Below are 26,852 nucleotides of genomic sequence, written 5' to 3'. Positions count from 1 at the left end.
AGGGTTGGTCTGGACTATAGAGGCTCCAGTTTGGTATCCAGAGCTCAGATTCCCACAGCTCCAGCAGTAAGAGTGATTTGTTGCAGGCAGGGGAATATACCGTAGGGAGATTAAACAACACAGGCAGCACCAAAGAGATCAGCTGTATTTGCTGAGAGCCTTTGTATTACTTGAATGTGTTAAATGTGCTGTGAGTCCAGGAAAAAACCTTTCTTGAATGCCCATTTAGACGGAAACAGGACAAGGACCTGATGGCTTCTGTAGTAGCTAAGCACTGACAAATGATACAGCCAAGTCTCATTGCAGATCTAGTCCTGAGTTTTTCTGTGCCTTGGTTCCCCATCTCTGAAATGAGGATAAGGATATTTCACAGGTGTGTTAAGAGGGTAAATGTTACATCAGAGAGATTGTCAAGGCCAACCCCAGAGGTCCCAGTGCAGTGGTGATATGTTAGATTCACACATCTCGATGAGAAGCATTTATTCTCTTATCTGATGGCTCAGAAGATCAGAGGTTAACAAGCCCTCACTGCCAGTGAACTTTGTTATGATGTTCTGTGGTACAGCAAGTCAGAGTTAAAACCTGCTAGTGACTTTCCAGAAGCAGGTGCTAGCAAAACACCTACACTGGCTTATATCTGAATGTAGAACCTGATCTGAGTTGGCATCAAACAGCCTTTTGATATAAGCTGAAAACACTTGGTTTCTTAAAACCAAACAGGGAAAAAAAAACAAACAAAAAGCAAAGCAAAACAACAAAAAAAACCCACTCCTAAACACACATCTGACTCCCTGCAGTGCCCTTCCCTTCCCAGCCCAAGAAAGTACTGTTAAAACACAGCTGTAATGGATACCAGAGAGCTGGGGCTGCTCTCCAATTACTTGCCTATTTGTGCAACACAAACCATAATTCAGTCTTTTCCTAATGAAGGATGCTTCCCGTTGAGTCTGGAGTGCTTTGTCTCCCAGGGGAACCTATTCAGAACCCATCCGTGGTGGATAGGATTGCTGTCTGAGCTCGGCTCTTCCAATCTATGCAGCACCACGTGGCCTCGCCTTGCTGCAGTTTGAGACAGCCACGCTTCTGTAGCGCTGGGCACAGAGCATCCAGTGCTCAAAACCCAGAACTGCTACAGCTGAATGGAGGGAGAAAGGAAATCTGACTGGGGTGGTGTGGTTCCGTAGAGACATCTGGAACAGTCAGGGAGGAATCTGTGACAGTCACCACCGAAAACCTCTGTTTTCAACTATAGGGATTCTGTATGCTGCTTTCAAAACGTCCAGTAGCACCAAAAATAAATCGAAGAAGCCACAGTAGACAGCAGTCCTGGGAGAGTAGTCAGGGCAACAATTTAGGTTCAGAAAATTTTGTCTAATTGGAAGTTAAAACAACAATGACCTAATAAACTGATATTGCTGACCCCAGCAGTCCAAGTTTATTTCCTGCCGTGGATCTGGCTTTCCTTACTACTGATCCTGGGGTTAACATCTAGGGTAGCCTCAATCTTGATCTCAAATCATAGATTTTTTTTTTTGATTTTTTTTTTTTCCTGTGCACTACTCAGTGTGACTTTGCCCTCTTGAGAAGCTGAGCTCTCCGAAGGATTCGTCTTTCCTTCCAGACTTGTCACTGCCTTGTCACCTGGTCACTGCCTCATGGCCAGTCAGGGGGCACCTCATGCATCAGAACCTTCTGGTCATATAAGTTACAGACAGAAGGCAAACAGCAGACCTGAAGCTGAGGGAACAAGAAGCCATGCTCAGCACCACGGATTGGAAGTGATGGCACCAGTTTTCTTTAGCACACACAGGCTTGGAGTCCTGATTGCTGCTCTCTGTGTTCAACTCCAGCAAGAGCATCAAGAATAGGACGTGTTCATCTCCCTGTGTGACTTCTGTATAGGACTGGCTCTGTAGCAGCAGAATAATTGTAATCAGAATCAGCAAACCGAAGCCAGTCTGCACTGACAGCATTAAGCACAGAGCTATGGGACCAGAGGTCCTTGCTACTTTTGCCTGCCAAACCTTCCAGCATTGGTCTTTTTGCTCTAGGGATCTCAAAGCACTTAATGCATCACATTTATCGAGCCAAAGCAATATTTCCAATTCAAAGTAAATTAGCTGAGACAGGGGCAATTAAAAGATGTTCTCAAGATCACAGTGTGGATCAAGAGCTCTGAAGCACTTGCCATCAACTTACGGCCGTTTCTGGAAGGAAAGGAGTTGTGGCCATGGAACAGTACCTTTCAATGAGACAATTTGTGCTGGAGGGGAGAAGAAAAAGCAAGGTTGAAGACCTCTGCCACTTTCCTTGGTTTTACAAAAGCTTTTGATGTGAACCAATACATAAGGCAGAAAATATGTTAAATATTTAAGACAGGAGTGCAAGGGGAAAAGGCAGGAAGCAAGACTGCTGCTGAGTCCTGGACATTTATGCAGATGCTTTGGTTTAATCACTGCAGCTCTTCGTCTCTTCATCATGTTTGTAGAGTGAACGTTGAGAATGCCAGGGCTGAAACGTGCAGTGAAGTTACTGTAGTGTAGTGGTCAAACTACCACAGCTTAATAAATCATCAGATAGAAGCTCATCTGTGGCAACTGCCTGTGGGCATGCACTGCGACTCTGAGGGCTGAGTCTGCATTGCTACACGTCCTGACCGAGCAAGGGGTCTAAACTCTTCAGTGGGTTGTAGGGTGCAATGCTGGCCCACGTGTCATCTCCAAAAGCTAAGAGAAATGTACAGCAAGGAGAGGAAAAACATATTAATGAAAGTCATTCTTAGTAGCTGCAGGAAATTGGAGCTGTTGGTTTGTGCCTAGCAATATATGTCAAGATTTGGAGGTGCTGATTTGTGCATGGGAATAAATGTCAGGATTTGGAGTTACTGATTTGTGCTTGGCAATAAATGTCAAGATAAAAGTGATTGGATCAGGGACAAAAGGAAAAGATGTAAGGAGGCTGAAACACAGCAGAAATGAAACTGTGGGGCAGGGCAATTCTTACACAGCCCCAAGGAGAAAAAAATACCCAAAACCTGAAGCTGGCACTTGCAGCTCCTTTGAGGGTGAACTTGTTCCAGTGCAGCCAGAATTGGAAGATGTATGTATGGATGAAGAGGTTATACTTGGTATGAAGGCTAACAGTATTGCTTTGTCTATGCAAGGCAACTGCAATGAATTAAAGACTCCAGAAGACTGGAGGCAGTAAAGAAAACTCCTGCGAGAACTACTAGGCTTTGTCTTTAGATGCAGGAGGGTGTTAGGAAATGCTCAGGTAATAACTGATCAGGGAGAGTCTTTGGGGAGGAAGTTGATGAGAAAATATAAAAGGAAATTATGCAAACACCTCACTACAATGTTGGTACCACATAGGTATCTGGGCACTGTCTATAGGAATATGAAAAAGCTGGGGCTCCAGGAAGAAAAAGAAATGAGCAGAAAGGAGTAAATGAAAGGTTACAAAGCTCCCTGTGCCTCCAAGGATGCTCTGTGCTGAAAGAGTGTATAAAGACGTTACAGCAAGAAGAAACTTCCAGCTTGGTTAAGTAGCCTTAACTTAAACTTACTTAAACTTAAACGTAAAGGAGATGATGGAGACCTCGGTAAATATTCCACATTGCTTTGATGGAAGACCTGCGCTATCTGGAGCAGCAGATGAAAAACAGGCAGCATACAGCACAGTGTCTAAAATAAGATTAGACTGATGGTGAATCCAACTCCTAGCCAACACCAGTTATGAATATTAACCCAAAGCCAGACCGTTGGTTTGGGTGTCTCTTGCAGGACAGTGGAATAGCTCCTTACCCTCTGACTGTGTTAACTGCATCTCCCACAGCAGCTGGGGCACTTGCATCACTTGTTGATGCCAATAGACATAAATACATGTATATTTGTGTCTTATCCCTCAGGCTAAATCTTGCCCTCTGAAGTAAATGCACCTGCCCTTACTTAAGAGCTTAAAAATGTGCAGTACAAATAGTTATGTCTAAGTTAATTGTTCCAGAATTATCTTATGGATATGAGAAAGCAGCACTCATGTAAAACCATCCACCTCATTGAGGCAGCCTATTGAGGTCTGATGAGTAAATAAGTATTTCTCTTGAGTGATTAAAAGTGGAGCCTATAGTGATTAGCTCAGATCCAGCTAATTCCCCGATGCCTGACTTAGACCAGGTAAATGCTGCTCTTGTGATCCAGTTCTTTGCTTGATCTCTGGGAGTAGGAGCAGGGAAGAGAACCTGGGATTTGGGGATATCCTAGGGATCAAGTTGGCCCCAGCAGGAGCTGGAACAGGGGCTAGGAGCTGGTTACTGCCCTGCGTGTTGGGTTTGCCATGATGGGACCCTGTAGGGCTGTTTTCAGGGGTGTGTGTGTGTGTAATGCATGAGCTACGGTTGGGACATGTTGATAATACCCTGGCCCCTCTCCTGCTTTTCCACCTGCTGTGGCAGGCTCCCCTACCTCTGAAGGCACAAGATCTGCTTATAGTGAAAACAACACCATCCCAAACCCTGCTGTCCCTGGGTTTTGTGGAGGCTCCCATGCTGGGAGCAGGCAGAAGCCATGCCATAAGGAGCTGGATCCAAACTGACGTTGGACTCTCAGGGCTGTAAAACATCTAGTAAACCCCCAAACGCTAAATCATTTCCAGGCAGGTTGCCTTTTCAGGTCAGAACGGTTTGACACTGTTTCTCCTAGCTAGAAAATATTCACATTCACTTTTTCTGATTCATTTCAGAGAGAAACTGTCAGCGGTGACTGGGGTGGGGTGTGGGGCAAGCAAAGGTTACCAGCCCCAGTGGAAAAGGAGACAGCTTTATTTGCTTCACTATGCAACAAATAAAAATGGCAAAAGGTGCTACTTTTCAGTCTTTTTTTAAATGCCTCCTCTAATTAGGCCTGACTGGTGTTGCTGCTTTGCCTGCAGCATGGCTGGGCTTGGGAAAACTAATAATGTTTAGTCCTAATTGCGTTTGATTGCACATATCTAAAGGGCACAGATGTTTATGAGGGACCGTGCTTCAGACAGATGCACAAGCACACTCCATCCCTTCCCTTTCTGAGTAACAGGAAAGACATGGGCTACCTGAGGACGGGTGTCCTTGCAGGCGAACCCCACCTAGAGATGCCAACAAAATCCTCTTGGTGGTGGGGAGCCTTGGTGTGGTCCAGACACAGCATCCAAAATACAGTAACGATAATCAATCTGTGGCTTCACAGGTCAAGGGACAATATAATACGGTGGTGTATTTAGGGTGAGGAGGGGGAAGACTGACCATAATGATTTAACTTAAGTGTGATAGCTGTTAAATCTGGTATTTACTGTTAGATTACAGTGTAGATGTAGCTGTTGCCCTGGTAATGAGGTTTGCTTGCACTGGGGCAGCTCCAGGGCTGGCTGAAGGACCCCTCTCGTGGTCTCAGACCTCCAGCATCCCACGTTCCCCACTGGAACGTTATTTTTTTTTTTTTTTTATATACCTGGACCAGTTCATGGCCCTGTGAACACCAGTTTAAGATTGAACCCTGATGCTTCTTTTCATATGAGAGTGGAAGCAGTCACAGGACAACCTCTTTAGCACAGCTGTAGAATTTTTTATGACTGTTAGCAGAGACTATGCATTTATTCATGTGTATAATCCCTCCACAAATAACCAGAATGGTCTGAGAGCATGTCTGTTTTTTCCTTAAGTTCATGTGTTTGGGGGTCTGGGGAGGTCCAGTGATTTTGCACCCTGCATGCCCTCCATCCCTCTCTGAGCCCATCTCCTCCAATGGATCATGATAAGGAACTTTCCAGAAAACAGCTTTGTAATTTTCTATAATATTTTGAATCCAGCTGGCCCGAAATGCTTGTATCTTCCTTAAAGATGCCCTTCTTAAAGCTAAGGCTTCTCTCTTAAATCATCGTGTGTTGCTTGTGCATGTTTTTCTGCGCTATTATTTTCCTATTTGTTCTTTTTATTGTCAGCTATTGGGTTAAATCTATGCATTCACATGGGGAATCAACCTCAGAAGTCCACCTGGTAATTTCACCTACCTTCTTTTGAACTATAATCACCCACAGGTATTTTTAGACTATTGCATACAGAGTCACATCCATCACATTCACTTGTAGGCTACAAATGAGGTTTACCGTCCCTCGAGCCCAACAACATACCACTAAGTATAATATAAACTGAAACTATTCATAACTAGTAGAAAAAGTAGTTTTTTTCCTTGCTATCTAATCTGTATCGCAGTTTTTGTATGGAGTCTAAGCTGGAAAGTGGGGGGATCAGAAACATCTTTATTTTTCTTGTTATATTGGTAGAAAAAAGGGGGTGACAACTTCTAGTCCGATGAAACTTCTGAAGAATTTTTTACATAACTGCCTAGGATCTAGTTTTACCTTCTAAGTACGGAGCTCCAAACACCAATCGAGAGACTAAGAACTTGCTAAAGATATGGCAGATGCAGAATTTGACTCAATAAGGGAATAATTGACTGAACCATGTGCTGGACACCAAACACCTGCTACTTATTCCCACCTCGCGGTCCAAATTCATACCTATTCCAAGCCTCTTAGAGGTGAGCTGATGCAGAGGAAAAAAACCAACAAAGTCATGTTCAGAGGCTCTTAACGCCTCCTCTCTCCCAAGTGGAAAATGCACACAGGTCTGCGCATTTGAAAATGCTTGGACGTCACTAAACAAGATCATGGTCTTGGTTCCTCGGTCCTCCTTGTTGTGGGGTGTTTTTGAGCTCACGCAATGCCCTGATGTCCAGTCCCTTTGACCCTCCCTCTGTTTTCTCTGATGCGCTGGCTTAGCATAAATTGAATTATTTGGGATAACTGCATTGTATAATTATTTGAGGGAAAAAAAAGAAGTCCTTGCAGAGCTTTGGAGCAGCCTGTAATTCATCTGCCTTAAGACATACAGAAACTGGCTGTTCATCTAATCTCATTTTTTGGCTACCTGGTAATTAACCTGTTGTGCAGCTCGAGTTTCCAGACAAGATTTACTCCCTCCAGCACGCTATAAGAAGTGGCCATGTTTTTCAGAGAGGCTGGTATAAGTAAAACAGACATGAAAAATCACACCTGTTTTATAACGATTTTCCTATTTTTGACATTTATCTTTGTTCTGCTTTGGCATGAGGACAAATTCTGGAAAATGTGTGTCTTTGAAACATCTATCTTCAAACTGAGGGTGTCAGGATGCTTACTCACGTGGCTGTCTCGGTGTTTGGAAATGGCAAGATTTTTTTTTTCTTTTTTAAGTCTTCCTGGTGAGGTGGAAGCTGAGTCTGCACACCGACCTGGCTTCAGTGAAGCATGCCTTGTTAAATGTGCTCTGTAAGAGAAAGTTCTGCCTGGCCAGTCACCTTGAGAGCTGCTGTAGGCTGAGCAGCTCAGGAAAATGTCTACATCAGGGTGTATGTGCATTTGCAAAGCTTATAGGCTCCTGTTTGGCTTGCTGGGGATGTTACACCATATATAAGGTCAGATGGGTTGATCGACCCATCAGTACTAAAATACTGTATTAAGTAAATTTAAGTTGAGACATCTGGAAAGATGAGGCAGGACCTCAGCTGTAGGGTGGGGATACAGACTCAGCATGGCTCTTGTTGCCTCTGTGTTGGAGACAAACTGTTAAAATCTGCAGACCAAGGGCTATGGAGATCAGACCTGGCTTGAGGTGAGGCCAGGTGAGGGGCAGGGCAGCCAGGGATGCTAACTCTTCAACTGCTGAAACAAGGTGTTCTTCTGCTAGCCTGTTACAGCCCTTAACACAGACACATCAGCACAGCTTCAAGTTTTAGTTGAAACAATCAGAAACGTGAGCAAAGCGAGCCCTGCTATATGAACACGCTGCTCATCAGCACCGTAGCACTGAGCTTCTGACCCCAGACCAATGCAGTGGCTGCTTCCAGTGTGGCTCAGGCTTCCTTAGTTTGGAAAACTACTGAAAAAGTTGAAAATGGTTGGGCTGCTCAATTTTTGGCAGTTGTAATTTCAGGGGGCCGCCTTCTGGACAAGACTTGCTTCTGAAAATGTCAGCAGTGAAGTTGTAACTGCTGCCAGAGCAGCAGTGGGTGGAGAGCATCACCTCCAACGGGAGTGTTTTGGCTGAGCTAGAGGAAACGAGGGAAGACAGAGGAACAAAAATGCAGCCCAGCCACTTACCCTGGACAGGTACATCCATGGACAGGATCACCTGGGTCAAGTCTGGTCCTCCTCTGTCCCTGAGCCCCTGATGTGGGGCACTTGTTGGACAGGGAGTATTGTGCTAGAAGATGCTGTGCTGGGACTTTCTGTGCTATCTCAACTCCTCTTTGGGGATAAAAGGAATAGTTAAGTGCCAGCTGTGATCATCATCAGCTGTTGGCATTTTAAAAGCACTTACTTTATAGGCTGGGCCTGCAGAAAGCAACAAATATCACCCGAAGGAGCCTCTAACTCCTTGGAGCCACCTTAAATTCCCTGCTTTCTGCCCCACCTGCCCTCCCTGGGTAACCTGCATAGAAAAAACAGGATTTCTGGACACCCATAAACCCCCTGATCCATAAAGCACGTTGCTTCTTACCTCGATTAACTGTGCCATGGCAGTTCTGGAGCACGACAAGAAGAGGGAAGAAGGCTTCATCCAGAAGAAAGGATGCTGTAAGGGTGGATCCCACGCCATCTTCCTTCCCTGGTGCTGTTGTAGCCCAAAGCAGGAGAGGTGATGAATAACCGAGCCGGCTCTCAGCGGCGTTCAGCATTTACCAGAAGCTGTCACGTGCTGTCCTGGCCCTTCTTTGCTGCTTTCCTTCCCAGCCCAGCAGCCACAGAGACAGGAGTCATTAATTAATTAATTAGGCTGGTGTCGCTTACAGGGTGCTCTGCTGCTTCTCCGCCGGGGCTTTGTGCAGGGGGGATGCAGGGAGCAAAGCAGTGCTCAGAGCTGCTCCAACGAGAGGGAAGCGATTCACTTATTAGGACCCTGGCTTTTTTTTCTTTTTCTTTCTTTTTTTTTTTTTTTTTTTACAGCTGCCTGACTGATTCCAGCTCTCCTGCTCTTGTTTTCCTTCCCTGCCTGTTGAGAGCAGTCTCTTCCCCTAATGAAAAAGGGCTGTAAGCCAAGCTGATGCATCAACAGCACCGCAGCTGCCCTGTGCTAGCAGAGCCCGGTGTTACTGGAGATGAGCACTTAGTGTCTCGGGATTTAAGAGCATCGTTCATCCCTGAAGGATCTCAGGGATGTGTTGCTGCAGTTTGCAACTTCGCCTAGCCTTCAGGTCTTGAGGGGGAGTGGAAGGCAACTGGGAAGGGCAGCAGAGCCAAACCTTGGGACACAGACTGAAAAAGAGGGCGAGGAGGAGAGTGTTTGAACAAAATGGGTTAAAACACCTGCTTTGCCAGATTAAGAATCTTACAGATCAAGCCCCGATGAATGCACTGAGCACATGCTGATGAACTCTTCAGCTTTCTTGTTTCAGAGGAAACACTGAGTGTTGGGACTAGGAAGCTTTTTCTTTTCACAGTACTAGGAGAGTTGTTTTCAAAGGTCCAGTTTTGAGCCCAGTTACCAGAGAGCCAACAGGAACCACAAAATTGTTTAAAAATCTCTCTCCATTCTCCATTGCTATAGGAAACATAAAGTTTTGATGTCTCATTACCAAGAACTCTAAAGAAATAAAGATCTGGGCTTGTTTGCTTTTGAAATGTCATGATCCAGCCACATGAGGCCTTGTATCCATCCTGTCTTGTTGTATTTTGAGATGACTGAGTTAAGTGTATTCTCCCATACTCGAAGTATTCGTATTATTTGTCATATTCTGTGCTGGGAGAAGCCTGGGATTTTAGGTAAGAAAGCAAGGAACGAGATCTGTGAGGATCTAGTCACTTCTGCTACTCCCCTCTAGCACTTTCAGAGAACTAAGTGCAGTTTCAGGAGAAATAGCTACGTAGCAAATTAATATTTTATAAGCTCAAATAGGCAGACCAGCTTTAAGGCCAGCCTACTGATTAGGTTGTGAAGATTGGAGGAATATGGAATGGTGACAATGCATCCACTGCGCTGGAGGAAAAGCAGTATTAGGCTCTCTGCTGCCTTTGTGCAGGTTCACACGGTGACTGCTTCTGCTGGCTTCTGGCTCATGAGATGATGGGATATTGCATGCTTGGAAAATCGGTGTAAGGATAGGGTCCGGTGGAAAGGTGAAGCAGGATGCTGTCCGGTGAGGTCTGGTCAGCAGACAACAGATGGTGGCAGCATCGAGGTGGAAAATTGTGCATCTGTCTTAGAAATTGTACAGCTTGGTCCTCCCTCACCCTGTGAAAATCCTGCCTGGGGCTCTGGGATCCTCAGCAGTGGTTCCTGAGCTGGTTTTAACGTTTTTCAGCTTGATTTCATAAGGAAATAGGGTTTCTGGACAAGATAGATTCTCTTGCCTCTCTCTCCCTTCCTCTGCCCTGCTTTCCCTCCTCTGGACTTTTGCAGCTTGTTGCTGCTGTTTTAATTCAGCTGAAACTGGCCAAGGGATAAAGGTCAGGGAGTTGCTGAATTTTAGTGTATTGCATTTTAAAAGTGTGGTATTGGGTAAAAAGCTATGTTTTGTTATTATTTGTTATTATTAACCATGGGGTTATTGTCCCCATGGAAGAAAGGTATGAGAGCAGAGCTGGTACCTCCATCCGAACCCCAGGGACCTTTGGTTTGTACCCACATCTTGCCATGCAACCAGGGGGCACAAATCCATGGCACACCATGCTGCCAGCTCTGCTGCATGTGGGACTGCTTCCCTTTAGAAAAAAATGGTCTAAAAAGAATGAAGAGGAGTCTGGGAATGCAGCTGCTGGGCCCTGGGTCAAACACAGTACGATCCTCTGAAGCCTCTGGGGTGCTGTTTCCAGGCTGTAGTTTATTATCAGTGCCTTGTCCATGGGCTGGGAGTTGAACACTGCACCTACCCTTTTATTCGTAGGCTGTCAAGAGGTGTAGGGCTTTTTTTATCATTTTTTTTTATTTTTTTTTTTATAATGCACCAAGAGCTATGTGAAAATAGAACAAAAAAAAATCATGTTTTTCCAGACTTCATATTTCTTATTCTATATATGGATCACTGAACTTGAATGCCTCCTTTAGTTTTCAGGGAGAAAAAAAAAAAAAGGGGGCAGATTTTTGCAGACTCCAGACCTGTCAGCACTTCATAACTTTGTTTCGGCTTTTTTCCTTGGGATGATTTGAAAATACCTTGAACAGGTCAGAGCAGAATCTCCCGCTGGGGTTTTAAATGATAACGTTTCATATTGATCTTCTATCTCTTTGAGCTGGTTTTTTAATTTTATTTTTATTTTCATTCATGATAGGGAAGGCAAGGAAACTCCGATGCAAGCATTTACTTTCAGTTTGGTGACCTAACCCCTCCAGGATGTTTTGTAGAGAGAAAAAGTGTTGCAAAACTTCTGAATTTAGCAACAGTGAGGAAGTGGGCTTTGCAAAGATGGCAAATAGCTGTCGTTTCCCATGTACATCTTTACCAGCAGAGACCCCTCACTGGAGAAGGTTAATCATAGCCCAGATTGCACGTGCTCTTACGTGCTCACCGATTACTGGATGACCACCAATCTCCTCGCAAAACCTCAGGTGCTGTTAAACTCATCAGCCTCCTATTTATAGCCTGTCTTCTGTATCCTCCTGGGAAATAAATGAGAGGTGGATCTTGTTAGACATGCCAGCTTGCGAGCTGCTGGGATGGTGGTAGTGTTGCACAAAGGTGTTTTGGAGAATATATCAGCCCTGAACTGTACGAGTTTGCTCAGTGTTTGCAGCCAAAACCCCACAGGCCAAAGCACTGAAAGGAGATGGAGATGTGGCTCCTGCCTGCCTCGTCTTCTCCTTCATCCCCTGGGGCTATCCCATGGGCTGCCTGCATTTGGGCTGATGGACAAGTGGATGAAGAGCCACGGGAGACTTGGGGTCTGGAAATGTCCCAAGCCTGTCAACAGGGAGCAGGGCAGTAAATCTTCCTTCTCTCTGGCTTTATCAGCATAGATCTTGGCCACGTACCTGGGATTTCTTAAAAGAGCTTTCTAACATGAGCATCCCTTGTGAGGAGGTCCGGCTGAGTGCTCACGCTCACGTACACGCCGTGATGTTGTTCACAGGCACTGCTGGTGGAAACCCGAGGGACTGGCCAGTGGGAAACTTGTGTGCGTGCACACGGAATATCCTTGACTAAGTGGGAAGAAGGGATTCTGGGGGGAGGTGGAGGGTCTCCTTTCCTGTCCAACCACCCCAGAGCCCCTGTGCCCCCAAGCATTCATTCCCAGGCTTTCTCTGCTCTCCTTGCGGCGAGGCTTCATGTTCTCCCTGCTGTGTCTAGAGACCTCCAGGGAGACCAGACCAAGCTCCCAGCTCCCCATTGCTCTCCAACCCAACCCTGAACAAAGAAGAGGCAGCCCTGGGGCAGGGGAGGAATAGATCTTCTTAAATACTTTTTGCTGCCGCTTAATCCCCAGAGCACAGGAAGATATTTTCGTCCTTGCAGCCTCCCTTTAGGTATATGAGGATCATCCTGTGTCCCTGCAGGCTGCAGCTAGGGAACCTCTCTCGTAGGAGAAATGAGGAGGCTGCATTCATTTTCACCCAGCTCTGCCATAACTTGCCTGCCCTGCGTACGACAGAAACGTGACAAACTTCCCCATGGAGCTGAAGGCAAACAGAGAAGCAGCCCCAGCGCCTGCCAACGGGGAGCAGCAATCGCGTCGCCCGCCCCTGGCTGCCGTTTCCCTTTAAATGCCCTAAAAGCCATCCCAGTGTTGAGTTGCTTGCTGAAATGTTAATGTGGAGGCTTGCCAAGGACTGGCAGCCTGCCAGGGGTTTCCATGTCTACCAAGAATGTTTTGCGGTGCACCTTGGGAGAGGAACATTACTTCCTTGATTTTTTTTTTTTTCCTTTCCTCTTAAAATGAGTAAATAAAGCAGCTGAAAAGTTAGAGCGGGCAGTTTTCATCACCCGGCTCAGCTTTCCACCCACATGGCTGCGTGTCCCGGCTGACGGCTCAACCCATGGTAAGCCAGGGGGGCTTTTTGCTCAGGTGACGCTTGGAGGTGGGAGATGCTACCGAGGTGGTCTTGTGGGATGCTGTGGTCCTGTTGCTAAATATTTGGCTCCGTGCTGTGACAAAGTTCAGGCGGTTACAGCTTTGGAAGCAGGGTGATGTTCAGTGTCTCTCTCCGGAGTTTGGTGTTATGGTATTTCATAGGGTTGGGAGAGGATGTATCCACGTTTAAGACACAGGACAGTTTAAGGAGGCTGAATTCAGAAAATCCTGCCATCTCTCCCTCTGTAAAACAGGAACGTTACCAATTTTGTTGCCGCACAGAGACAAATATTCACAAAGTCACCCGGGCATGTACGGCAGGATCAGGGCTTAGTGGTGCGATTCGCTGCGGTGCTGTTGGACAAGGTGCCTTTGTTTCCTCAGCACCGTGTCTCTGGGCTGTTGGACCTGTGTAGATGACGTGCCGTGAAGTTGTAGGTGGTTTCCAGCTCAGTGGGACAGGACTGTGCTATCCCCATTGAGGCACTGAAGGGAGAAGTCAAATGTGGCCATCTTGGTGGTATGGGAAGGTTGCTCCAAGGTAAGGAGAGGGCCACAGAAGAAAGGTCACCTGCTCCTGGTCAGCTCTACCTCTTTGGGTGGTTTTGTAGTGATTCGTTGCTTTTACTGCTAAGGTGGGTTGCTGATGGGTCTGGTTTGTGCTGCTATCCCACGAAGGTTTGGGGAACCAGGAGGGATAGTACTGGGGGAATGACTGGGCCCAGTCTTGCTTTGCTCTCCTGATTTGCTCTTGTGCTGGCTACCCCTTGTCATCTGCTCCCACGCTGCCTGTGTCTGCGGGCAGGGAAAGCCCTTCCCAGCCCTCCCAAATGAGAGGGCGGCTTTGTCAGGTGATACAGATAATCACCAAAGATCACTAAGATACAGATATCACCAGCACGGTGATAAGCGTGCGTCTTGGCCACAGGTCAGAAACATCTCTTTCATTGGGAAAGAAAATGTAATTGATTTCGGCTCTACACCCTCCTTCAGTGAAGCTCTTGTGTACCCACGTACCCTTGATCCTCTTTCGTGCCCCACGTGCCAGCCGCCTCTGGCTATTGGGTTCCTCTGATCCACCGACGGGCTGCATATGACAGAGCTTGCCCAGGAGTGGGAGGAAGGTCCCAGCATTGCAGCTGGGCTTGTGACACCGAGCTGAGAGCGTTTGGAAGGGCCCTGGTAAAAGTCACCGTCCTCCTCTACGGTCAAGCACGGGAGACCCCGGTGCCATTCCCCAGCAGGGCAGTTCTGCAGCCCCGAGGGGCTCATGAAATGTGCTTGCTTACCTCACTGGTGTCACCTCTCTGCTCCAACCCAGTCAAATTCCACCTTGTTTTAAAAGCCTCAAGTGCTATAATCATTCTGCTACAATGAAAAAGCATTGCAATGCTTTTTTAGTGTTGTACAGTTTTCTGGAAGCTCATCCATCCAGCTACTGAAAGGCTCCCACTTTCAACCACCTTTGCCCAGAAGTAGCAGTTCTGAGCTGAAAGATGACAGCTTGGTGCTGCCATAGGAAAGTAGGCCTCTTTTTGCCAGTTTTCCTGTTTTCTGGCTTCCTGCACGTATATCAGCTCCTATGTAGGGGGCTGACTGCCAGAGGCCAGTGTTTGTTTTCCTCTTTAGCAAGGTATTTGGCTGGAGAAGTTACTACAGAGCAACAAATAGTTTTGAATCACAAGTCACATTTTATTCCTCTAAGTAAGTGGGCATCATGGGTTTATTTAAAGAAGTCTTCATTTTTTCTATGTTTGTTGTTATAGAAAAGTAATTATCAAACAGAGTTCTTGTGCCTCTCAGCCTGGCCAGCTGGCACTGTAGAAGGTAGCTGCTCCATGGATGGGTATTTCTGATCTGTTTTGTTCTGTGGAGTGAGAATTAGAATTGCTTTAATGACCAGTAAACACATTAGTCACGTAACTTCATGTGATATGGTGTCCCAAGTGCACTTGATCTCATCTTGGACATGATGAGGGTTTTGCTGCAACAGAAGTCTTCCCTTCACCTTCTTCTGAGGTGACCCTGGTCTTCCCAAAGTATCTGCAAATCATTTGGGCCTCCAAAGGTCCTAAGAGCAATGCAGCACCCTGACGTCTCGAAAGTATTTATGGTTAGATACAGGCATCCTGATGGGCCCCAACGAGACAGGTACCACAGGTCGCATGGAGGGAGGTGCGCCTTGACGTGGTAACCATCATCACCATGGCCATCTGGTTGTCCTGCCTTCACAGGCTCATCTTCTGCCCCATGTGGGATGGGGAGGGAATGGGACCAGTTGGTGCGGCTTGGGACCAGCTGCTGAACAGTTCCAGCACCACCTTGCTGCAAGTGGAGTTTGTCCAATGGGGTAAGGAACTGGTACAGCATGACTAACAGGCACAAGGAGGCTAATGCATGTTATGCTTGGACACTTTTTGGTCCTTCAGTCAAGATCAATGTTTAGTCCATTATGCTGATGGCCAGTGGGCTCCTGTTTTTTTTTTTTTTTTTTTTTTTTCCTTTTTGCCCCCCCCCCCCCCCCCCAGCTCTCCCTTACCCTAGAGAGAACCAGGTTGGTGAAGGCCATTCAACTTAAACTGAAATGTGTAGGTCGGGCGTACTTCCAGGGATCAATTCTCTTGACTCTCCAAGCTGAGAGTCTGTGTGGGACCAACACTGTGACATTTAGTTTGAACCTGAGCCTGTCTAGCAGACATTGAGACTGGAGGTTGTAGGAAGAGTTAGCCCCATAACTCTTCATGGGGCTTTTCTACCCAAGGAAAGATCTCAGTGTGGAATATACAATTTTTAAAAAAATGTTTGTGCCTTTTCTTCTTATGCTTGTTCTGTGCTGGTCATGCTTCTGGCCAGTCTTGTGTTGGAGTACGTCCCTGGTCTTGTCTGATGGTCAGCTCCATCTCGAGTGGACATGAATACAGATGCCTACACGTGACTGTGTGTTACCTGAATTCTCTATGCATGCTGACATGAATCTGGAGAATTTCTAAAAGTGTTTGATTGCTGTACTGGTTTGCTAGTGAATCGTTGCTCAGATGTAGAAAACATGTCTGTACTCATTGTCGATCCCAGTTCTGTACCTTGTTTTCTAACCACTCCTGCCTTGCATACCTCTCTCACCCTTTAGGGGAAAAAAACTTGTGTTGACTCAGTGAAAAGAACCAGGACAAGTTTGATAATCAAGAAGGTTGTGAAAGTCCTTTTGCATGAGATATAAATAATTACACACATCTAGCTACTGTTTCCACGTGTAGTTTCCCAACAGCATGCACAAATACCATGTTTCTGGGCTTGCAAGGCACAGGAGTGAGAGTACGTGCTTGTGTCTGAAATCCACCTCTACATCAGTCTCCTGGGTGAGTGAATTAGCAAAATGCAGCTCGTTGCTCCTTGTTGGGGTGGGTGCTGTGTCAGATCTGACTAAGGTAGAGCAGATCCAATGCAGCCCCAGCAGCTACAACTGCCCTCGTCCCTGCCAAAGCCTCAGACAGTCCCGGGGCATGCCTGCAGCAATGCGACAGACACATCGAGTTGGTGCTGGCTGGGAATACAGGCCTGGTGCCATCTGAGGCTTTTATTCCATCTTCAATCTTTCAACTCTTCTTGCTTTGATGTTGACGTTCACCTGAAACTCTTAGGATGCACTGGGAAGTGGTCAAAACTGCTGATTTTTTTTTAAAAAAAGGTTTTTGGAAGGAAAGGTAAACTATTTGATACTGAGATTTATGCTAGGGGAAACTGTCTTTCATTTGGGGGGAAAAATGTTTTGTACGCATCTTAAAACAGGCGTTGCCCAGAGGTAAGCAGGAGCTGAGTGCCATTGTGAGAACTGGAGGGTGCAGACTGCTTGCTGCTGCTCTGGGGCATGCTTCAGTAACCCCGTATCGGAGCTGGCAGAGTCAAGGATGTTCTTGTAACTGGGTGAGTCATAAGGCAGCTATTTCCAGCATGGTTGGTTCTTGTAACATGGGCTGGTATTGCCGTGGTGATAGAAAGATGTGCTGGCCAGCAGCGCTGAGTCAGCATCTCAGCCCCAGAACTCAGGAATGTGCCCAGTTTCCATAGAGGAACATGAGCTATAAATAGGCTTTGCTTAAAACCAAACCAAAATGACAGCGACAACAAAACCCCTCCTTGATGGAAAATGCTGCTTGTTTCAGGGAGGCCGTATTTGAAGGACAGGAGAGGTTTTTCTCACCAGTTGTAAGCTGGGATGAGATTTGCTGAAGCCATTTCTATGGCTAAAAACCCAAAGCACAAGGAGCAAGGTGAACTTCTCTTGGTTTTCTTGATCAGAGCCAGTTCCGTATTTCTAGAGGGGCTAGTGCTTTTAATTGCCACAGACGGTTGAATGCCAGCTTGGATGATCTTAGAGGTCTTTTCCAATCTAAATGATTCTGTAATTCTATAATCTATTTAAGAGCACACCTGTATCTCTCAGAGACAGCACACTTGGTGCCACTGCACTGCAATTCTCTCTCCTGATTCCTCGAGTGATATTCGGTCATTCCTAGCGATGGTTTTAAGCCTGGCTTTAATCAGCACTCTCCAGAGTGATGCTTGCGAGTGCTGGAAACAAAGGCTTACAACTGTGGTCAAGCAGGAGAGCAAAATATAAAGCCTGCAGCAGCTGTCACTGCTGGCTGGAGACAAAGGAATGCTGCTGGCATCCCCTACGCTCCTGCTGGAAATGATAGCACGCGCTTTGTATTTGAGATCTGCGGCTGCAGATAGCCAGAGACAATTTCATTAATAACAATCTGGTCAGGTAATGGAACTAGATCTGATGGGGAAGGTTTTTAAAGACTTCTGTGGAAAACCACTGGCTTTATTTAATAAGAATTGTTGGTAGAAGAGGCTTCAGAGAACTCCAGGTGTGGACTCCTTTTGTCAAAATGAGAAAGCTCTGGCTTTCAAAGTGTCCCTGATTTTTATTTTTATTTTTCCCCAAGTGAAAGTCTCTTAAGTCTACCTTTTATTTTTTAAAAAGATAAAAACAGATCTGTGGACTGCATGGATGATAACTTGCCTTGTCCACATCCAGGAAGGATGTCTCAGAGCTGAAGTGCAGAGAGGCAAATGTCAGAGCTTGGGGCTTCTGCTGCAGTCCTATGGGGTTAAGGCTGGGAACCAGCCTGGAGGTCTCAGACTGAATGTGACATTTCTTCCAGCTCTGTGCATTTCAGGAGAACTAATTGAATGGCTAGAAACAGGATCCTGATAGGAAATACAAGCAAAAGAAAAAGATGTCCAAAAGCAAACTGTCATACCTGGCTGTCAGCAGTTTCTCATGACAGCTTTACCAGGCTAGAGTCAAAAGGAATAATGGGATTGAAACATGAATCCAAGACACACTTGGCCAAGTTGCGAAGCTCAGCTTGAGTCCAGCTCTAAATGCCCTCAGTGGGTTGAACCTGAAGGTTTTAGCTCTGAGGTGGGCTCTCTATCGTCCCAGCATGGAGCAGAGCTCCTGGACTTTTCATGCACTGGTGCTGGGGTCCCCAGGCTGCATGCTCGGTGAGGAAGGTGTTCAGCAGTGCAATCTCTCAAACCCTCTTTGGAGGGCAGGCACAATCATAAGCACCATCAGGGAGAAATCCCTGTTCCTACAGGATTTGGAGGCTGGAAAATCCTCCTGGCCTCAAGCACCTGTGCAAAGACCTTGTAAAGACTTGAGGCTCAAGCGGTCTTGAATGGCGAGGTGCCCACCTGGTGGGTGAGCACTTCCTTGGGATGTGGGAAATCTGATTTAATTCCCAACCTTGGACTGGCAGGGAAAGGTCTGTAATAGTGCTGGAGCCTTGGTCGCCAGCTCTCTGCTGTCTCAGCTTGCAAAGCAGGTAGGAGGCCGGCACTGAGCTCATCACTCACTCATCCTTTCCATTCCCTTGGCTGCATTCTGCCCTGGTATGTATCATTCCCCGCTGCATATGGGGCTTGTTGCTCTGCCTGCCCCTGTCATGCAAACTAATTTAAACGGTGAGTTATGGGCACATCCCATCCAAAAAAGACCCGGGAGTCTGGGAAAGCAGGAAGGAAGCCAACACAATAGAAGAACCTCTCCGAACAAAGGGTGATCGAGGCACCTCTTGTCCCCTGCTCCACCCTGTGCGTCCTCGCTGTATGAAGCCGACTCGTCCTCATCCCTCTGCCCGCAGTGAGTGCCACAAGCTTGGGAAAGTCCTTGAGGTCACGTAGCCAAGGAGGAGGCGAGCCGCTGAGTCGGAAGATGTTGGAGGGCCTGGGAAAGAATGGGGCTTTGTTCATGCTCTGAAGCAGAAGGGGAGGGCACGGGGCTGCTGTTGGACTGCGGATTTACTTTTTCCTGGTGCAGAGAGTGAGCATGCGGCAGGGGCTGCAGCTTCAGCAAAACATCTTTGACAAAACATTTGTGGGGATTTGCTAATTGTGGATTGATTGGAAAAACATGGGGATTGTGCTGTAGGAGAGCTCCTATAGGTGGGCTGAGCAGGACACTGGTTGTTGTTTTTGTATATTTATTTTTTGTTTAATAAAAGGAGGGGGAAATCATTGCTGCTGGCTGAGGGGTAGCAGAGGACAGGCTGCATGCATCACATGCATCACATGCAGCCTGTCACACGCTCTCAGCAGCAGGCTCTGAATGGCAGGAAAAGTCCCGTTTCCCAGGGCTTCCGCCTGCCTCCTGTGGGCTCTAGCAAGTGCAGAAGTTGCGAGAGGAGAGAGACCGGCAGAACAAGGAGAAACGTAGAGGAGCTTCACTCGGCAAACAGCTATGGAAATGCATCGTAGGTGAAAAGCGATCAAAGCTGAGCACTGCCACTGCACACAGAAAAAAAATATATATATATATATATCCTGTTGTTTTCAATTGCAGTTTCCTGCGTTTTAACTTTTCTTTCAACACGTGCTGCAAGAGCTTATCTCTCAATCTTTTTTTTTTTTTTAAAAAAAAAGAGTGAATAACAAGTAATTGTTGTAGAAACCCCATTTACGCAGGTTTCGTAACTGTCTCTCCGGGCCCTGTGGGTGTCTCAGTTAATGAACAGGCCCAGATTTGTGTTTCGGCAGAGGAGGCGGCTGGACGTGGGAGGGAGCGGTGGGAGGGGAGAGCGGCAGCTCTGGGAGCTGCGGGTATTTCAGGACTCGGGAGCTCGGAGGAGCTGCTGCCGTAGCACTTAGCACAGGGGAGTTGTAATTGGCCGCCTTATGTGAGGTACGTTGCTCTACGCGCTGGTTATTTTTGGGTTTTGCGACCCGTGTTCGTTGGTCGGTTGTGTTCCCATTAATCCCGAGGCTCAGTTTCGCGTGTAGCGTACGAAGGGTGTGAGATCGGCTGTAGCAGGCTGAAGGGGACTGCTGAAGGTGATGTCTTACGGATAACACTCCTGAAGCAGCGTAAAGCTTGGGAGTGTTTTCTGAAAGCAGAAGTCATACCTGTGCAGGTGGCCACAGGTGTGGAGTGCATTTTCCTGGAGTGCAAAATGCACGTGCGTGCACCCCGTGCTTCATCTGGACAACATGTTGGCTTGAAGGAGGTGCAACATCTTTAAGTATTTAATTCCTAGGACAATCCCGAGCCATTAAATCCTCTTATTGCTCTCACCTTGTGTCCTCAAGAAAGAGATGCTGGAGAGCACGTGCACATGGGGTCCCTTTCCTGCAGGCAGCTGCTCCGTCCCCTGTGTTGGGTCTTGCTCCTTGTTTTAGGAAGGGATTTTCCACCCATGCCAGGCAAGCAGGCAGCCTTCCCTGGCAATGTGAGCCTGATGAAGCAAGGCTGGAAACGGTGCGTTCATGCTGGGTTTGCACAGCTTGCCTGGCGGAGTAAAGAAACCAATACCCAGCTAATTAGTCACGGCGAGAGAGGCTGATAAGCTCGCCTGGGTTTCTGCAAGGGAGGGAAGCAGTCAAAAGCTTGCAGGTGGTTTAGGTGTTAAGTGAAAAGTCTGGGTCAAAGGCCCAATTATAGGGGAATGGTAACACATTTCAGGTTTCTTAAAAGGACCAAACAACTAGGTGTTTAGAGCCAGAAGAGGAGGAGCTGCAGTTCATGGGAGGGATTGTGTTTTTAAGCTTTAGCTTGGTTTAATTTGGACCTGAACCAAAGCTGTCTCTCTTTGTCTGTGGAAATTTCCTATGGCCAGGAAGCTTCCTCGACCTTGCAGCTGCTTCCTCGACTTCACTGTGTCATTACTGCAATGACTTCAACTCCCAATAAGCTCCAAGACAAGATTTTTGAGGATTTTCAAGGAAAATAGGCAGAATTGTCTGTCAAGACCCTGCTTTCAATTCGGTAGGGCCTTTTGGAGGCAAAATATATAAGCACATTCAAGAGGGATATGATCAATTTGGGTCCATAAGCAGATTCTAGGAAGCAGTAGGGTTTGTACCCTTTGAGATCCTTAATTCAACAGCTGGTTCTTTGGGGAATACAAGGGGAATGGACCTCAGAAGAAGGCCAAGCTCACGTTTGTTGCTCTTAGTGCCAGACTAGCTGGGCCGCTGGCCTGACCTGGCTGGGCATTGTTTACATTCTTGTTGAATTGGAAGAGGCTCATGCAAAGCACTTGGGGCTCAACAAACAGGAATTTTATTGTGAAACAGTTTTGCCAGGACTTCTGACCAGCTCTTCAGGTCATCAAAAGACCTGGGCTTTGGCACTCAAAGCGCCTCAGTGAGCTGTGGCGTCTTGGAATGATGATCAGAGGTTAGGGAGAGCTGGTGACTCTGTGCAGGTCTGTCCTGCCTTCGCTGGCTTGTAATTTGTCCTCCAAGAGCACCTGAAGGCTTTGATTAACCACTGGGAACTTCCTACTGCACCGAGTCTTTGGTAAAGGCCTTGAGCTCTAGAGACAGGAGGAGGAAAAATTTGGCAGTTGCTCAGTCGGGCTTGGTGTAAATGTTCCTGGCCGGGAGACAGCTTAAGGAATCCAAACAGAGAACGGCTGAGTGCAGGGATGACACTAATCCAGGCAAGTCTTTTTGTCTCCGTTCCTCTTCCTTTGTATGGGCTTCAGCCCTGCCCTGTTTCTGGCAGGTATTGGGGATGCCGTGCTAAAGGCTTCGTGTTTTTAGGCTTTCCTTGGGTCACTTAGTAGGGCAGATCTGGGAGGTCCTGAAAGTTGCATTTCATCGTGACACCTTGATACCTTTGAGTATTATGCCTTGAGTGTAAGCAAATGGACTCGGTGATCCTTATGGGTCCCTTCCAACTCAGGACATTCTATGATTCTATGAAATGTGTCTGAGATGAGAGGAGAGTCAGGGCAGCCCTAGGATGGATCTGGAGCCTCCCTTGTGAATATCTGGTGAAGTCAGCCATCTCATAGGTGACTGCTGTAACAATTTTGTGATGGTCCCATCTTTTAGCACAGAGGAAATGAAAGCTTCTCTGGTCCTACTCAATTTCTGGAGGTCCTGAGTGGAGGGGATGGAGCAGGGTGGTGGTGTTACTATACATCGAGCTCCATCTTGTCCATGAAGCAATTGTACCATCAGCTCTCCCATTGTCCCAAGGGACACTGCTGTGATACACTTTGTGCCTCTGGGTTGTTTTAAAGGCTGCAATTCCAGCTCATACTCTGAGAGTGACTCAAAAGTGCTTTGATAAAGATGGTAACATATTCTGAATGTCAGATGTGTAGTACCTCTGTCATTTATCTTGCTTTTTGAAGCCCATTTGCATTGGAAAAGTAGAGTTGGCATATGCGGAGTACAGGTCCAAATAAAAAGGAGCTCCTGTTCCCAAAGCTGTGACACAAAATTGTACAAAATTTCCTATAATATTCTCATTCCAATGGTGAATTATTGAGTTTGCTCTTTTCATGGTCTCCTTTCCTTAGATGCCCCTAGGCAACCTGCAGCTACGTCACATCTGGCCTGGAGTTTCATCTAGCGTCTCCAAGTCATTTTGTGTTGCATATCAGTTGCAGGGTCAGAATAGCTCTGCTTCCACTTGTGAATGCTGCTTGCAAACGATAACGATAATGGGAGGTACAGGATCATAAGGGATTAAACCACTAAATAAACACTTCACCTGCATGCCTTATCATACTTGTCTCATTATTTACAGCGTTTAAATGATATCCTCTAATTGTGGCGAGAGTGATCTTCTCTAGCCTTAGCTGTCAAAAAGTAAAATGTCCTATTGGAGTTAACTGTTTAATTCTGTAGCTAGTGAACAGACAAGTCATGCCCAAAGGTCCCTTCATCTCACTTAGGCTGAATTAAATTGAGCTTCTCATGTGACTCCTATCTATGTTGGTTACAAAGAGGGTCTGAGGCAGGTAGCTCAGCGTTTGGACAGCCAAAAAGGGCAGATGGGTTTTGTCTTTTTGAGGTCAACTATAATTTTCTGTTTGTTTTTATTGGCCTTCAGAGGGAGCTTCCTAAGGAAGAGAAACAAACTTCCAGTTTGGATTTGGGGAAGAAAGAAAAAAAAATGTTGGGTCCGTTAATGTTTGTGTAAAGCTTTTGCATTCCCTGTTTTTAGGGGAAAAAAAATATATAAAAATGAGTGAGCATGCTTATCTGAGCTTCCTGTTTTTCCTGTTTTGAAGATTGAAAAAGACAAAAGTCTGGGCGGGGGGGGAGGGGGGAACAACTTCTTCTTGGGCTGAAAAATGAATTACTAACATTTCTGCAGAGAGTACTGCTATCTTGTTTGACCCTCCTTAAGCTCCTGGCTGCACGCTGTTATCCTAAATCTGCTGAGATTTTAACTTGGTTCATGTTTTTACTACCTTGCATTGTTTCATCTCTTATTGCCTGAGGTCCTACCATGGAGGCAACCAACAAATGGTTTTATGGCTGATGCGTAAAATCAGCAGTCTCAAGTCAGGCTACCTCACCTCTGATAAAGCAGAACATCGTGTCTGGAGAAGTACAACACAAAAAACTGGAAAGGGCTGTGGTAATACTTCCTCCATATGTGCTCACCTCCTCAGGGACTTCCTGGGCTGGAGTTGATGTCTTTGTTTTTATTAGCTTTTAATTGATTTTTCCTCCATGGACTTGTCCAGCTGCTTTTGAATGCACGTATAAGACACTCATAGCAACAACACTCTTGTGGCAGTAAGTTCCACAGTTTAATTAGAGGTGGCGAGTGAGGTAGGACATCCTGCTGGTTCTCCTGAGCTGGCCCCATTGCTTGAGGGCAGAGGAGGTTGTGCTGTGGTCCTAACGTATCTTGTGTGGCCTCAGCTCTGTGGCAACCTGGACCACTAGCTTGAGGATCTCGTCCTTGGGGAGAGTCTTGATGGGTCTGTTCATTTTCTTGTGTTTTCAAATAATGTCATGAACAGTGTCTACCTTCTCTTATTGTTATTCTGCTCAACAGTTTCCCCTAGTTAAGAGAAGTTTGAACCAGACCCTCTAGTTCCTTCGCACCCAGACTTCTGCTGGCATCTGCACATTCCCTGTATTCTGGGCTAAAGTCTAATCTAAACAACTACTACCTCTTTTGTTCTCCCCCTCTGTTCAATGCTAAGGGCTGTCCTGGGATTTGGGGTTGTATTGTCTTTCTGCCCTATTTATTCCCAATTATTTCTTGCACATTGTGTGTTTTTGGGGGCTATGAGGTGGCTCCAGTAAGTTGGTTGCTAATTCATCCTGGGGCTTGACGAGAGAGTCTGAACGGGAGCATTCACTCCAGAGTGTTGGTGTTGGTTAAACAAAGCTTGGAACTGTTTTTTCGCATGACAAAATGGTCTTTGTGCTGGCCTGAATGCAGACTCAGCTGGAGCATGACACGTGAGGGGAGATGTCGTTTGGAAATATAATTAGCTGCATGAGGAACTTGGTCCTTAGAGAAAAGTGGTAAAGGTTAGGATTGAGAGAGGAGCAGTGTCTCAGCACGGGACACCAGAGTTTGCTCCCATGGCCCAAGGAGCTCCTGAATTTATGGACTCTGAGCTGGCGCTGCTAATGAAGAAGGATATCCCAGTCTGCTTGTGGGCATGTTTATATGCCAGTGCATTAAATAAAGCTGGGGAACTGATTTAGGCTAAAAACTTATGTGGCAGAGAAGGCTAGGTCCAAGTTCAAACAAAGTTTTCCTTCATTCTCCCCACGTTAAGATGAACCCGTATGGTTCCATTTTTTCCCCTTTACAAAAATATTTTTTTTTTTTGGTCATGATGACACAGGCGTTCAGCTGAATAAAGGGAGGAAACATACTTAGGTCTATGTTCATTTCAGTTTAAGGTCCCTATATTTATCTCAAAGCATCACTGTGATGTGACAGAAAGCGTTGATCTATAAGAACTCAATCTGACAAACTTAATGGCAGATTTTGTGCAAAACTCTATGGTATTCTACTCTGTGATGTGCATGCTTTAGAGCTATACACTGCATGAGGAAACGTATAATGGTTGTGCAAAGGAAAAGTGAGTTGTTAACAGTGAGGGAGGAATTGTGTGTCCTGGGCTCCTAGAAGACAGGGTGGTTTGAAAGCCCCAGCAAGCTTTTTGCTTTCAAATGCTTCAGGCTGCAACCTGCTGTTAAGTGGAAGGGCATTTACCAGTCCAAGTGTAAGTGCTCATGCTCTATATTGCATCCTCAGAGGGATTTAGTAGCTTTAGTGAGAAGCAACACCATTACCAGCATGAGAGAAAGTGAACTACAGACTGAAAGGTGATATCTAGAGAAGAGTTTAGGGTGTACTCTGATGGAGAAGTATCTTTAGTACCTCTTGGCTTCAATTTAGGCTGCTTTTATTTTCTTCTGGACTACAGCTTGAATTATTGCAGCTTTATACTTAGACATGCTCTGTAGCAGGATGGTACATCTTGAGCTACATGGCAATAACTTGACTGCCTCTCAAAGGACAAGAAAGGGAAAATTTGGCCTGTTTGAGGAGTGGATGTGACAAAGCATCAGATAGGCATTGTTTCTGAGGCTGTTGATAGTAAAAAGATCAGGAACTGAAAGGATGGAAGAGGTTGGAAGGGCTTCAGTGGTGCAATGTCCCGTAGGACAGCTGATGCAGGGAAAGGGAAGAGATCACTTGGAGGGACTAAAGCAAACGTGGTCATGGCTTTTACATCCCAAGAAGTTCAGTATTATGATGTCCTGAGTGCTCCCTAAATCTGGCATTGTTCTTGCAATGTTTCTCCTGTCTGAGAAGTCTTTGTTTTAATGGAGTTTTTTTATGGACTGATAATATTAACTTTAATGTAGAAGGGGATTCACAAGAGGAAGATGGAAAATGAACAGTCCCTGTGTGAAGATCCAGTTTGTTCCTTACTGTAGAGGACGTGATTGGATTGTCTGGCTGGATGTGTTTCCAGGAGAAACTTTGTGCCATGTCTCACGTTAAGGGGCTTTCCAGACATCTTCATGGCGGAACAGCTGCTTCGGAGCTACAGACCCCACAGAGCTGAAAACAAAGCTCAGCAGTTCACCAAAATGTCTTTTTTGCTTGGTTTCCTAACCGTTCCACCAGTTTCCTCCAACTGGGTGTAACTTCCTGTTGTGGCTCCTCGAGAGATGTGCTTTGCTGTCGCAATGTGCAGTTTTGGACAGACCCTGCTGAGGACAAATGCTCCTCCAGATGATCCAGGCTGCTCAGTCTGTTGGATGCTTGGGAACTGCTTATGCTCGTATTAGCTTCTCCATCGCCCTTTGTTCTGCCCCCGTTGTCATGCATGGCAAACAGGCCAAGAACATGACAGGCCTCAGACATCCAGAGACTCCCACAGATGCTGTTTCTCAAGGCCTTTCTTGTTTCTGAGTGAATACTGCTGCTTGTGTTCCTTCTCTAACTGCAGACATGGCTCTCCTGTACCTTCATTTAG

At 46.3% G+C, this 26,852-nt stretch overlaps 2 protein-coding genes across 11 annotated transcripts in view; one reads left to right on the top strand and one right to left on the bottom strand.

The window, feature by feature from the left end:
- TMIE (transmembrane inner ear) overlaps positions 1-12,114 on the bottom strand; it is a 36,477-nt gene extending 24,363 nt beyond the window's left edge. For 3 of the 4 annotated variants that reach the window (XM_083824734.1, XM_083824733.1, XM_083824735.1), the window contains exon 1: positions 8,570-12,113. In XM_083824734.1, the coding sequence (XP_083680860.1) occupies positions 8,570-8,668 (99 nt within the window). In that variant the 5' untranslated portion in view covers positions 8,669-12,113. Of the gene's footprint in view, positions 1-8,569 lie in introns of all 4 variants that reach the window. The other variant, XM_083824736.1, reaches the window with a different exon arrangement.
- Positions 1-26,852, top strand: part of ALS2CL (ALS2 C-terminal like) — a 62,008-nt gene that overhangs the window by 5,062 nt on the left and 30,094 nt on the right. Inside the window, exon 1 of one of the 7 annotated variants that reach the window (XM_083824707.1) lies at positions 12,783-13,042. The exons of 2 other annotated variants lie outside the window; for them this stretch is intronic. In XM_083824707.1, coding sequence (XP_083680833.1) covers positions 13,040-13,042 — 3 coding nt within the window. In that variant the 5' untranslated portion in view covers positions 12,783-13,039. Of the gene's footprint in view, positions 1-12,782; positions 13,043-18,671; positions 19,232-19,331; positions 19,842-20,127; positions 20,270-21,377; positions 22,029-26,852 lie in introns of those variants that run through there. 4 more of the 7 variants (XM_083824712.1, XM_083824711.1, XM_083824708.1 and 1 more) reach the window with 4 other exon arrangements.

This window comes from Anser anser (assembly GCF_964211835.1).
Source record: "Anser anser genome assembly, chromosome: 2".
NCBI lineage: Eukaryota > Metazoa > Chordata > Aves > Anseriformes > Anatidae > Anser > Anser anser.
The sequence above is the reverse complement of the archived record's forward strand: the minus strand, read 5'-3'. Positions and strand labels throughout refer to the sequence as shown.